The sequence below is a fragment of the Lepidothrix coronata genome, unplaced genomic scaffold (assembly GCF_001604755.1).
Source record: "Lepidothrix coronata isolate B3197 unplaced genomic scaffold, Lepidothrix_coronata-1.0 Scaffold54, whole genome shotgun sequence".
Lineage (NCBI taxonomy): Eukaryota > Metazoa > Chordata > Aves > Passeriformes > Pipridae > Lepidothrix > Lepidothrix coronata.
The window spans coordinates 2682555-2695685 of NW_016690234.1; the positions used below are offsets into that span (position 1 = coordinate 2682555).

The 13131-nt window shown below is 43.9% G+C and overlaps 2 protein-coding genes across 3 annotated transcripts; one reads left to right on the forward strand and one right to left on the reverse strand.

Moving 5' to 3' along the window:
• Positions 1–1711: 1711 nt before the first annotated feature.
• On the reverse strand, positions 1712–3707 carry TERF2IP (TERF2 interacting protein). The gene is made up of 3 exons (XM_017816245.1): positions 3063–3707; positions 2874–2950; positions 1712–2292 (listed from the first exon to the last, which is right to left on the reverse strand). The coding sequence occupies exons 1-3, from the start codon at positions 3691–3693 to the stop codon at positions 1852–1854; spliced, it is 1149 nt and encodes a 382-aa protein (XP_017671734.1). The 5' UTR covers positions 3694–3707; the 3' UTR covers positions 1712–1851.
• Positions 3708–3762: 55 nt separating this feature from the next.
• Positions 3763–13039, forward strand: KARS (lysyl-tRNA synthetase). Of its 2 annotated transcripts, none has more exons than XM_017816238.1 (14): positions 3763–3886; positions 4585–4729; positions 4917–5082; positions 5541–5634; positions 5890–6076; positions 6316–6441; positions 7176–7295; positions 7487–7649; positions 7749–7922; positions 8635–8720; positions 9417–9502; positions 9811–9937; positions 11590–11733; positions 11976–13039. In XM_017816238.1, exons 1-14 carry the CDS (start codon positions 3819–3821, stop codon positions 12060–12062), a joined length of 1773 nt encoding a protein of 590 aa, XP_017671727.1. In that variant the 5' UTR covers positions 3763–3818; the 3' UTR covers positions 12063–13039. The 2 variants fall into 2 exon arrangements, with proteins under 2 accessions (XP_017671727.1, XP_017671726.1); XM_017816237.1 differs by lacking the exon at positions 3763–3886 and adding an exon at positions 3994–4104.
• The last annotated feature ends 92 nt before the right edge of the window (positions 13040–13131 follow it).

Genomic DNA, 13131 nt, shown 5'->3' on the forward strand with positions numbered 1-13131 from the left:
GGGAAGATAGGTTTATGGGAGTGGACTGAAGAAGCCCATGGCACAATTGCAGATGCCATTCTCCCACCTCCAATGGGAATATGTAGCTCAAACCAGAACAACAGAATTATTTTTACCAAGTTTTAACAGTGTTCAAGAAGACAAGGAGAAAAATTTGTTACCAGACTTGGGGAGGACTGAAATGCCTACAAATACCTCTTCCTAAACATCTCTTTCACATGTAAGTTGTGGATTCCCTTTAACACACATCTACAGATCACTTGCTACCTTAGCAATGTGGATATCTATATTCCTACAGCTAAACCTCTAATCCCTGCAAAGGGTGGGATGTTGTATTATGGAAATAATAGTGTTATTATGGGGGATCTTGTTGTTGAATGACAAAATCCATGCTGAGCAGGCAGCACTGGCATCATGGTACTAAGTCCACTGAAAGCAAGGCATCTTCCTTTACACAGTGTTTGTGCAAACTTGGGGCAGGTAGGCTGACACAGAGAAGTGGGACTTGTACTGTGCCAGAGAACCACATAGCCAGTTTTTCTTCAAAGTCCCCTTAAAATAGAGCTTAACATATCCAGCTAATAGCATGGGGTCTCAGAAGCCTCTTCTTATTGAAGTTATTGTAAAGAGCTTCCTACTTTAAGTGCCAAGAAGCCTGATTTTGAGCAAATATAGTCTTTTCAATACATTGCTAATTATATCTTTACGTCAGCTTGAGTGACTTAAGTTCTATTATAAATACTTGTTTTCAGTGGACTCAGTCAATGCTATCTATCAAATGTTTACCTGAACAAAAGCCTTGATAGTGTTTCCAGTCAGTCAGTAAACAAATGACATAAAAGTAATATATAATGCATTTTCTTAGTGTACTGTTTTGAAAATTACTTTAACTTCTGCTTCCTGGAATGGGAAGCTTTTTGCTGCAGGGGGTGACAGATCTCCTGTTGATGAACCTGGTCATCAGCAGTACTTGGATTTCAAATCCAGCTGGTAAAGTTTCTAATTTAAAATTCTTACTATTCTGTTTGCTGTGATGTCTTGCACTCCCTTGTTAAGTGCTTGTCTGGCCTTCCACACAAGTCTCAAATAACCAGCCTAAATGGCATGAATGTGCCAAATAATTAGTGTTTTTTCAGAAGGAATGACCTGTCCAGTGAAACACTGCATAGTGCAGTTTCAGCATTTATTTGGTTACATTGGTTAACTCACCAACACTCAGTTGGTGTTTCAGATGTTTCCGTGGTTTCCTGAAATAGCAGTCTCATTATATCAAACTGTTACTTACTTTCAAGATAATCTGAATTTGGCTTAAAATCGGCAATTTCCCAATCCACCTTAATTTGTGTGCCACAGTGCAATAAGCAAAAAACCCAAAATATAAATCTTTAGGAAAAAAAAAAAATGGTTTTACCAGCCCATTTAATTTCACCAAAAGAATGAACTCCAGATTTATAGGATTCACTTCAAATAATATGATGTGACCAGAGCACAACGTGCTAAAATTACCGAGTTTTCAAGATTGTGACTGTATGCTAGCAACTATCACAATTTAGGTGATACCTTAACTCTGGGCACTCTTAGTTAACTTGTCTCTCCTACTTCTATTATTGCACATGGCTCTGGAAGCTGGTGTACTTTTTCTAACTAGAATATATGGTCTGGTACATGTGTTACTTTGCCTGGATTAAGGAAGCTGCAACACTTCAACCCGTAGAGATAAAAATGGGCCTTTTATTTAAAAAAATTACTTTAAAGCATTGAAACTTCATAATGTTGATCAAATTTTCCATCACATTTCTGAAATGACTATAAAGTTCCTGCCACAGTCCTAGATCAGTCGTCCTCCTCTTGCTAACTCTTCCTAAATGCTATCCGCTTTGCTACATTTTCAGCTCCAAATTTGGCTATCAATTTATTTCTGACATGTTCATCATCCTTTTGCAATTCTAAATCATCCTCTCTGCTCCATACAGGGTACCCATCCAAGCGCTGCCCCATCTGCAGAAAGTCTGAAGTAGCCTCCACTTCACCACTGTTTTTCAGAAAGGCCTGTGTAACAGTGAACAGGTCCACACTGAACTTCTCCATGAACTGCTGCATAGTTTTTACTACTTCTCCCACCACGCTGGAAGAACAAGTGCTTGTTGGTCTTTCTTCCCTTTGTAACTGAGTGTCAGGGAAAGCAGAGTCCTCCAGTCCAGATTTCAAATCAGATGCTGTTTCTCCTGGGGAATATCCTCCTTCATCTTGTGTAGAAAGTTCTTCTGAAACATCCGAAGTGTCGCTTTCTGACTGAGAGTAAAAGAAGTGGAGTCACCGATTAGATATGGTATTTTCTGACCAGCTTTTTTTACTACTGCTACCAACTACCTTCCACTGTGACTCTGCAGTATATAAAAACCTCAGAAATTACTAGGCATGGTAAAATTCAATTACTGAAGTTAAGCTGTATGTGTTAATGAAGATACACTTGATCATAGAAAGGCATGAAATGCAAGGGAGACTTTGAACAAACGAAGCATAAAAAGCAAAAGTGATGATGCAGCGGCAGGAACATTTTGTGCCTGAGATGAAAGGATGACTTCTATTTGCCAATGCAGGTTTTAACATGACAACCCCATCACATAAACCTCCTCATGTTAACTTGGGCAGGGAACAAAGTTAAGAAAATCTGTGGCAGCAAGGCCCCGTGCACCACAAGCTACGTAGCTGTCAGCTCACAAGAAGCTCCCCTTTAGCCGCAGAAGGTATGTCACGATGCAAAGGCATTTCACTTGTTAATCATGCGTAGGGATGCTGCCGCCTGTGACACCGGGGAGGGTCGGCCCCGAGCCGCTCGCGGCACCGCTGCTGCCCGGGCTGGCCCCACTCACCTCCGCGCTTTCGAACTCCTGGTTATTGGCCGCGAAGAGACCCGAGACCTGCGAGGTCTCCTCCGCCTGCAGAGGCTCTGCGGAAACACGCGGGCACCGTCAGCGGGGCGTCAGCGGGGCCTCAGCGGGGCCCGGGCCCGCGCTCGGCCCCGCCACCCCCGCCCTGCCCGCCGTGTGCCCCCCGCTCACCCCCGAGCAGCGGCCGCAGGTGCCGCAGGAAGCGGTCGCGCATGGCCTGCCAGCTGTGCCGGGTCAGCCCGCTCCGCTCCAGCTCCATCCACAGCGCCCGCCCGCCCGCCCGCGCCGCGCCCCCGTCGCGCACCGCCCGCAGCAGCGCCGCGTCCTCCGCCGCCGTGAAGGCCAGGCGGCCGCGCGGGGCGGGGGCGGGGGCGGCGGCGGCGGCGGGAGGCAGCGAAGCGGACAGCACGAAGGGCTCCAGCGGCAGCCGCTCGTTGCGCTCCACGCACTCCGTCACGTACTCGGTGGAGACGGCCCCGCCGGGAGCCGCCTCGCCGGGCTCCGCCAGGAGCACGGCCCCGGGCTCCTGCACGCGGCACAGCCGCCCGCCGCCCGCCAGCACCAGCGGCGCCAGGCGCAGCTTGGCCGCCCCGGGCCGCACGTAGAACCGCATCGGGCGCCCGTCGTCCCACAGGAACAGCGACCGGGACCGCGCCGCCTCCGCCGCGGCGCCCGCCATCGCCGCCCCGCGCCCACCCGCCATCACTGCCTCGGGCCCGCCCGCCATCACTGCCTCAGGCCCGCCCCTCGCCAACCCTCCCCGCTCCCATCGCCAACCCTCCCTGCGCCCGCCCATCGCCATCACCGCCCCGTGCCCGGCCCCATCACCGCCCCGTGCCCGGCCCCCATCACCGCCCCGTGCCCACCCATTGCCATTATCCCGCGCGCAGGGGCGGGAGGCCGGGAAGGCGGCGCTGGCAGCGGGAGATGGCGGCGGCGGCGGCGGCAGAGCGCGCGTGCGAGGCGGCGGAGACCGAGTCGCACCTCAGCAAAAAGTGAGGGTGGGCGGGCAGGCGGGGCCGGGCCGGGGAGGTGAAGTTGAAGGTGAAGGTGAAAGTGAGGCGAGGCGAGTGTCCGGCTGACCCGGTGCGTGTCTCCGCCCAGGCACCCGGCGGAGCCCCATGCTGAGCCCCGTCGCCGCGCGGCTCCGCGGCTGGGCCTGGAGGGCCGCGCCCGCGCTCCGATGGCGGCAGGCGCTTCATGACCGAAGCAGGTCGGTGCTTTGCGTCTGGCTCGGACCAGTTCTGTCCTCACGGAGTCCCGGACGGCGGGGTCGGGAGCGTGGCAGGAGCCTGAGTGCCCTGGGAAACGGGCCGGACCGCGAAGGCGGCTTCGGGAACCTTCCGTTCGCCTGACCTCTTGCAGTGGGGACCTTGCCTTGTTTCACTTTCACGCTGCGTGGGGCTGCCAGGCTCATTGTAGTAAAATGGGTGTGGAATGCCCCTGGACGCTTAGGCGTTGTCTCCGCTGTTTAATTTCGCTTTCACTTTCCTTGATCATTTGTATCGTAGGATATGAACTAAAAGAGTTCAAAGAATAAAATGTTCAAACGTGCTTAAGCATTATCTTGACTTTTGGGCAGATTAAGAGAAGTGACAGGGTTATTTGGCAGGATCCTGCCAAAATCTTACTGTATAATTGTTTCCCTGTAGAAGTATCAGGGTACCTGCTACATCTGGTTTCTCTTTTGCAGTGAGCTGAAGAGACGTTTAAAGGCTGAGAGAAAAATAGCTGAAAAAGAGGCAAAGCAGAAAGAGCAAAGTGAAAAGGATTCAAATAAGCCTTCCTTGACGTCTGAGAATAATGCTGGAGCTGATGAGGAAAGCTTGGATCCAAATGTGAGCATCTAGTCTCATGCTTATTGCTGTTCTGTGAATAAATCTTATTGACTTAAATTTTATTTTTTTCTTCGTGAGTAACAAAATGGCTTTTCCTGTATAAGGGCAGCTGCATTTTGATTTGCACCCTGTAATATATTTTCAGATTCTAATAAAATCGTTTGGTTTTGTTTGTTTCTGGTAACAGCAATACTTCAAGATTCGTACCCATGCAATCCAGCAGCTGAAGGGCACCAGTGAAGATCCCTATCCCCACAAGTTCCATGTAGACTTATCTCTCTCAGATTTTATAGACAAGTACAGTCACCTGCAGCCAGGAGATCACCTGAAAGACATTACAGTGAGAGTGGCAGGTAAAGGCTTATGTGGGATACAGAAATATGTAAAGTCTTAGCTGCTTTTATTGATGGGTTGGTCTCTTTTTGAATTTTGCCGATCCTCGGTCGTGAAGTCTGTAGCAATGTTAAACAATTTGGGACATGTCCCTTCAAACTGAGTGGACCTGTGCAGCATCCCTTACAACTAGAAGATCAGATTGTAATGTGGGCTCCAGGACCTAAAGTGCATATGGTATTAACTTTGAGACTTAACTGCTTCTCTTTCACAGTCAGCAACAGTTTTGCTCCGCCTGGGCTTTCAGGATCATGCCTGAAGCTCTCATGGCATGGGATTAGACTCAGCGGCAGTACTTCCGCTCTGCTCAGTGCAGAGATGATGAATCTTTGTCTAAGTGATAATTCTGTGGCTCTTGTCCCTGTTTCCTTTCTGCTGGGGACTCTTTTCCTGATGTTCTGCATACTTTGATATTTAGGTCGAATCCATGCAAAGCGTGCCTCTGGAGGGAAACTGATTTTCTATGATCTTCGTGGTGAAGGAGTCAAGCTGCAGATCATGGCAAATTCCAGGTAAGGAGAGGTATTCCCAGTAGCATTCTATACAGCACTGTATTTTGGGGCCTAGACATCTGTATTTGAGTATTCTATTTTGTCTGTGGGTTGGCTTAGGCAGCCAGATAATGTTATGCTTAGGATGTTGTGGTTGTCTTCCCTGATGAGTAAATTTTTTTTTTTTTTGAAGGATTTGGCCTTGGGAGAGACTTGAGGACAGTTTGGAAGATTGAATTTTAAACAAACCTGCTTACATTTGTTTTGTAATTACAGCTTCTACAAATCCGAGGAAGAGTATTTCCATGTTAACAACAAGCTACGTCGTGGGGACATTATTGGTGTAGAGGGGAATCCTGGGAAAACAAAGAAAGGGGAACTGAGTATTATTCCATATGAAATCACTCTGTTATCTCCATGCCTGCACATGTTGCCTCATCTTCATTTTGGCCTCAAAGATAAGGTACTTGTCATACCTGCCAGTCTTGGAGGCAATTTGACAGATCATAGAAGGGTTTGGGTTGGAAGGGACCTTAAAGATCATTTAATTCCAACACTCCTGCCATGAGCAGGAATGCCACAGATAGGACTGAATGGATGACCTTTTGATGTTGTCGGTCAGCAAAGGAACATTAGTTTTGGTTTGATATTTTTTCCATCACGTTTTATCTAGCTTGTTCTAAGGGTATGTGTTCTTTTCAGGAAACTAGGTATCGTCAGCGATATTTGGATTTAATTCTTAATGATTATGTGAGGCAGAAATTTATAACCCGTGCAAAGATCATCACTTATCTTCGGCATTTTCTAGATGAGTTGGGCTTCCTTGAGGTAAGGCTTCAGTGTTTATTTCTTTCCCGATACTGAAAGTGTTTAGAGCTTCTCAGCTTCAAGGGTGCTTTATATGCAGGCTCGTATGCAAAGTACTTACAGAGGTAATATAATTACCTTAGCATGATGTGTTTTATCAGTTTAATGTAATGGGAGCCATTCCTTTCTTCTCTTTTTAAAGTTAAGACTATTCATCAGTTGGCGAGGTTATGACTTGGGAAAATTTTATCAATGTAGTACTCCAAACTACTGCTATTTTTAACTTATTCCAGTACATTAAGTGGAAACAACATCTTTGAAATGATGTTTTGCTGCTTGAGATAAAAGCAGGGGTTACTTCCTTGGATAAAATTGGATTGCCCTGACCCATGTGCAGGAGCTTTCACTTGGCTTTGTTGAACTTCTTTTTCTGCAGTGTAGAGAGAGGATTTTGTGGTAATGTCATGGTGCTGTTCCTGGCTTTGGTAACAGCAGGTTCATGTTTGTAGTAAATATGAATGGCTCTTGATAGCAACAGATCAATTATATAATTTGTTTTTACTGACCACATGAAAGAAATGCACTTCAGAATTGTTTTACTATATTTTTCATATATTTCATATAGTGAAATGTCAGTAAGTGAAATACAAAGATTTTTCATCAAAACTAGGTGCGGTTTGTTTGCTTGATCTGTGCAGTTCTGTTTTGGAAACAGATTTGATGAAAACAGGACAATCTTTGTTGTTATTTTACAGATTGAAACTCCTATGATGAATATAATTCCAGGTGGAGCTGTGGCAAAACCATTTATCACATACCACAATGAATTGGATATGAATTTGTATATGAGAATTGCTCCAGAGCTTTACCATAAGGTAGAATGCAAGCCTCTCGTGGCTAAGCCTGTATTCTTCAAACTGTTTTAAAAAAGTAAATGTAGTGCAAATGAGAGTTATTCTTGAAGAAAGATGGACTTGTCTCATTGTGCTGCAGTTCTGTGTGTTCGAACTCTCTTTAAGGTCTTTTGAAAAAGTCAGTGTATTTACTACAATTCCATTTTGTTTAGATGTTGGTGGTTGGAGGTCTGGACAGAGTATATGAAATTGGGCGTCAGTTCCGGAATGAAGGAATCGATTTGACTCACAATCCTGAGTTCACAACTTGTGAATTCTACATGGCTTACGCAGACTACCACGACTTGATGGACATTACAGAGAAGTTGCTTTCAGGTGATGTATGCAGTATTAATAACAAAAGAGGAAGAATCTCTGGAAGAATTGCTTATTATGTGGCATACTCTTCTTCTAAACTGGAGGTTCCTTTTGTAGGGATGGTGAAACATATTACTGGGAGTTACAAGATCACTTATCATCCAGATGGTCCAGATGGACAGGCGTACGAGGTAGATTTTACTCCTCCCTTCCGGCGAATCAGCATGGTGTATGATCTGGAAAAGGCCCTGGGAGTGAAATTTCCACCGACTGAGTGTTTTGAAACTGAAGGTTAGATGCTGAATGTGAATGTCCTATAATTCTTCCTTAACAGAAAGTGGGCAAAAGGTAGCAAGTTCTCAGCCTGCAATTTGTCAGCTGCATTTTTGAGGTAGTGCTAACGCATGGGATTACTTCTCTGTGGTTTTGTCAGTTTACCCAAGAGTCCAGAAAGAAGCCTTAATACCTTGCTGTCTTTGACAGGATCTGACTCTTTTTGGTTCTTCCTTTGTTGGGTATATGTGAAAGGATGTACTCAAGAGGTGTGATGTGGGGAGTTCCTGATCTGTTGAAGAAATACAACTTTTTACTTCTTATTTCTTCTGTCTTTTGTGCAGTTGAGTTTCTGTGCCTGCAATCATAGCTTAGGTGTATGATTATTAGGGACTTTCTTCAAAATGTACTTATGTGCTATTTTATTCCTGGAATCAATAGACATAAGAAAACAAATTCATACACTTCTAAGTGATTTTCTTTTTCTTCCAGTAATAATGTCCAGCAGTCATGTGGTGGTATCAAATTTCTGAAGTATAACATAACTTATATTTTACTGTAAATTATTAAAGCGAGACACTATTTTTGTGGATTGACAGTTAAGCCCGTGGTTTTCCATGATGTCTACCATTAAGATCTTCTAAATCACTCTAAAATATGTTGAAGGATGTAGTAAGAACAAAAAATGATTGCTTGGGTGGCTTTTCTAATTTTTTGTTTACAATTTCAGAAACTCGCAAGTTCTTTGATAATCTTTGTGCAGAGAGAGACATTGAATGTCCACCTCCCAGGACAACAGCCAGGCTTCTTGACAAAGTAAGTAAGGGTGCTGTTTTTATAATCCTAATGTCTTTGAGGGTTTATCTGTATCAACAGAAGCCTCTTCAGAGAAGTTTAACTGGGAAACTGTGCTGAAGTGCATATCAGCTATTGCTGTATTAGAGTGAGAAAACTTGCTGTGTCAAAATCTTCTTTTGTGTTGTCTACACTAAAGTGTAGTTTACTTATGTCTGCTTAATTTGAGTGCTAGAGAATTTTAGTTTGTTAGATGGTGTCTTGTGGTTAAAGCAGATCTGCTTTATCTCATGTCAATTTTGTCTGAGAGATGTGTGTATCTGTAGGTGCCTTACCAAACAGGTAGGCTTAGCATGTAGTTCCGTCAGCTGTACCCAAACACTGTCTGATAGCTGTTCTTCTGATGCTTTTCTTTTTGGCCTTTGCTGTAATGTGCAAAGTGAATTATTATACAGTTTTTGCTATGTCATTTTTCTTACCCGACTAGGACACACACTCTCTGTTAATGAAGACATTACTATGATCAGAAATTGTTACTTGGGAAACTCTTAGAATTTATGGTACCACCTTCAGTAGCAAAGGGAAGAAATCAGGATGCTTTGTGAAGGCAGTGCTCGGAAAGTGATATTGTTTTTGTACTCTATGTAATTTTGGTTTTGTACTCTATGTAATTTTGTTTTTGTACTCTATGTAATTGTTTCACTTTTGTTTTCCCAGTTAGTTGGTGAATTCCTGGAAGTCACATGTATCAACCCTACATTCATCTGTGATCACCCACAGGTCATGAGTCCTCTTGCCAAATGGTAAGAGTATGAGTCACAGTCAGTATGTAATTCTTTTAAATGCTCTACTCCTATTTTATAAAAAAGAAAAAAAAAGAAGTCACATATGTGAAAACAGAGATTTTGATGTTGTGTGCTAATTTGTGAATTCTGACACAAATCAAGTTTGGTTCCTAAGCTGTGAAACCCATCATCCAGGGAAAAAGCAGGTCGAAGTTTTGACAGCTGTTAGTGCCAAGTGTGCACAGTCCCCCATAGTAATGCATGTGCTCTTTGCTTCAATAAATATGTTAATTTTAAGGTTTGGCTGCTTTGCCTTCTTCCCACAGGCATCGCTCCCATCCAGGACTGACTGAACGCTTCGAACTCTTTGTGATGAAGAAGGAAGTGTGCAATGCGTACACAGAGCTCAACGATCCCGTCCGACAACGGCAGCTCTTCGAGGATCAGGCCAAGGTATGATGTCTTGCTGCTGGTGAATCAATGATACGGATGTGTAAGCAAAGAGTATTTCCTATGGCTCCTCCAAATCAGTCACTGGTACCTACTGCTGAAAAGAGTTACTACTTTGAGGCGAGTGTTGCTCACTCAAGTGAAAGCCTGTCATTAAAATTCAATTCCTCTTAAAGGAACCTTGCTCTCTAAAGTAAGGAACCTTACTCTCTAAGGTAAACAAGTCCAAACACTGCTGTTGATTAGGTTTTTTTAGTCCAACTTTGTTTTGGAATATTTTCCCTTTTATTCTACCTAAAGTACTAATCTGGAAAAACACAAATGTACAAAGTGTTTTCTGTGTCTTGCCTAGGTTGAAAGTTATTTTTCCCCAGCTAAGTATTTACATAGTCATACAACATTATACTTTAAGTTCTTAAGTAAATTTTCATGTCCAGTAAGAGTTTGAATGCTGTGTAAGAAATAGCTTAATGTCCTGAACTGAGTTATTAATATTTTAAGTCGACTCACAGAACAGAGCTGCAGATTGGAAATTATTAGCTTGCAAATTTATGTTGCTAGGTTTCTCTAAATAATAGGTCTCTTAAAGGAGTGACTGAAACTCATTTTGTTATTACTTAGGTATACACAGCCATGAATGCATGCTTGTCCCCAAATGATTGAGGTCAGATGTGGTTTGCAGAAACAAAGCTGTCCTTTATACTGTCTCTAATTGCTTCACAGTGCCTGAGAGGATTAAACAATTGTCAAAGTCAAAAATAGACTTATGTTAACTAACTTACTTGATAGTAAATTTCAAAATGTTCAGTCAGAATGACTAATACTACAGATGCCTGTTATGTTTCATCTGTTGTATATACATTTACTGTAGCTGTCTCATGATTATAGTCAGACTTTGCAGATATAGGATTATATGTATTGAATGAAAATTTGCCTGAAAGTTTAATGTTAAGGTGGAGACTGAGGTGAAGAATGACAGTTTGCATTTCAGGATTTCAGGCAGAAAAGTTTGCTCTAAGTCTTTCGCAAAGTCTTCCTTGAAACTGGGCAAAAATGTTTGCTGTTGTTTTGACATGTTTGGCATTTTCTAAATTTGAGATGGCTAGTCTTTTTTATTATTGTGACTTTTGTCACTTGGAGGCTGTCAGGGCATTAGTTACTATCTCAGTGTAGGGTTTTTTAATTTTTCTAAGTGAGAGGAAAAAGGCAGTCCCTAAATTTTGTTTCATGGAGCAACTACTGATGATTCAAACAGTTATGCTTCTTAGTTGTTTCTGCAAACATTAAAGGAGGGGTTGCAAGCAATAAAGAACCTGAGAAGCTTTTAAAAGCAATTAATTCCGCTGTCACGTGCTGCTGTATGGCTTTGAAGATGGCTTTTACTGAAGAGCCTGGGCCTTTGCCAAGAAAGGAAACTGACAGGTCAGAAAGGAACTGAGCCTGGAGCTGTTTTGGGAGCACCTGTACAAGTGGCCCCCACAGTTGTCCAGGTGCTGCAGTTCCTTCATTTGTTACTCACTTCCACAGCTGTACAGGGTTTAGATTTCATCAGCTCCATGGCTGCTACAAATACTAGTATTCCTCTTTTTTGGTAGCAGAAGTGGTGCTATCTAGCTCTGTACAATCCACCTTTTACTATTAACTTCCTCATTTAGGCAAAAGCTGCAGGTGATGATGAGGCCATGTTTATTGATGAAAACTTCTGCACTGCCCTGGAGTACGGCCTTCCTCCTACAGCCGGCTGGGGCATGGGAATTGATCGCTTGACCATGTTCCTTACAGACTCCAATAACATCAAGGTAAGCATTGGCAGTGGCAGTGCCTAACTGCAGGCTTTTCAGGGAGCAGGGGATGGCATTCTGCAAAGCTGGCCATCTCCTCAACAGTGACACAACAGTGCAGCTGTGTCAGAGGCCTGGAGATGCACATTCCCCTAGGAAAAGCTCCTTCACTGTGCCTGCTCAGCTCTGGGGAGGCTGAGCTGGTCTGGGGCTGTTCTCACGAGACCTGTGCGCGGTGCTGACGCTGTCACTGTCCACAGGAGGTGCTGCTCTTCCCCGCCATGAAGCCAGAGGACAACAAGAAGGAGGCGCACCCTGAGCCCCCCGCCGAGGGCACCTCAGTGTGAGGCTCCAGACCATCACAGGCACCTCTGTGTGAGCGCGGGGTGGCGCGAACATAAATAAAGGCAACGCTCTTTGCACCCTGAAAAAGGTTGTTAATCCTGTTATATGCTTTCGCTTAATTTACCTGAGAAACTTACCTGATATTAATGTTGTTGGAATCTTTCCTTGTCTGAGAAATTTGCCTGAGAATCCTGTAACTTTTAAGGTAAGACACGTAGTTTAAAGATGGTTTTGTATCACTTAAAAGCAGTAACCAATCAGAAACCAGCCTCCAAGGCTGTGAGACTACCCAACCAAGAACAAAGAACAGAAGAACCAGTTTCATGAGTTGGAAACGAGACAACTGAAAGGGAACTGTTAAACGCTATCTGCTAAATCTTTTATATTCCAAATTAAGCTTGAATTTATTAGTATAAGTTTTTTAAAGATTTTAATTTTTCTACTAACACTTTAATAGAAAACATTTAATAAAGAACTAACATAGAATTATGTTAGGCTAAAGTATATGTACAAGAACCTTTGATTTTGCTTAACTTGCTGAGAATTTTCTAACTTTTAGATAATAGGACCTGGGAAAGGAACATAACTTTTGCAAATAGATAGCATATATCTTCGAACTGACAAGTAACCAGTCAACTTCCAGCGTTGAAGTCATTTGAAAGGCTGTGAAACAAGTCATTTGAAGCGAAAAGATACAAGCAGTACAACGGAATTATTTATGGACTAAAAAGATGTATTTCTAAGAGACTGTAAATGTAATTAAATAAAAGGACGCTAGATGGGAGCAGAGACCGTGAAATAATTACAGCGATAAATATAGCGTGGGCGTGGACTAGGCGGGATTTAACATGAATGTGTAATGACTTGTGAAAAGAGAAGGTTTTTGCTTTTGTGATGTTGTCGGAGCACTTAAGGGCGCGTTTATCCCCGGTGCGCCCCAGTACTGTCAATAAAGGACGCCTGCTCAACACTGACAAAATTCCGGCCTTGGGGTAAATCTTTGTTTCGCCCCCCCCGTCGTTGCCTCTGTGCGCGTGCGCAGGAGCCGCTCTCGGGCCGCGGCTGCGCGTG

What these genes read in the sequence shown, in the direction of transcription:
- TERF2IP (XM_017816245.1), bottom strand. Translation starts at nt 3,693, where the DNA reads ATGGCGATGGGCGGGCGCAGGGAGGGTTGGCGATGGGAGCGGGGAGGG. An exon ending in CCTGCGGCCGCTGCTCGGGG is followed by an intron (nt 2,951 to 3,062) that starts GTGAGCGGGGGG and finishes GTGTTTCCGCAG; the next exon opens with AGCCTCTGCAGGCGGAGGAG. An exon ending in AGGAGTTCGAAAGCGCGGAG is followed by an intron (nt 2,293 to 2,873) that starts GTGAGTGGGGCC and finishes TTTTACTCTCAG; the next exon opens with TCAGAAAGCGACACTTCGGA.
- KARS (XM_017816237.1), top strand. Translation starts at nt 4,013, where the DNA reads ATGCTGAGCCCCGTCGCCGCGCGGCTCCGCGGCTGGGCCTGGAGGGCC. An exon ending in ATGAGTTGGGCTTCCTTGAG is followed by an intron (nt 6,442 to 7,175) that starts GTAAGGCTTCAG and finishes GTTATTTTACAG; the next exon opens with ATTGAAACTCCTATGATGAA. An exon ending in CTCCAGAGCTTTACCATAAG is followed by an intron (nt 7,296 to 7,486) that starts GTAGAATGCAAG and finishes CATTTTGTTTAG; the next exon opens with ATGTTGGTGGTTGGAGGTCT.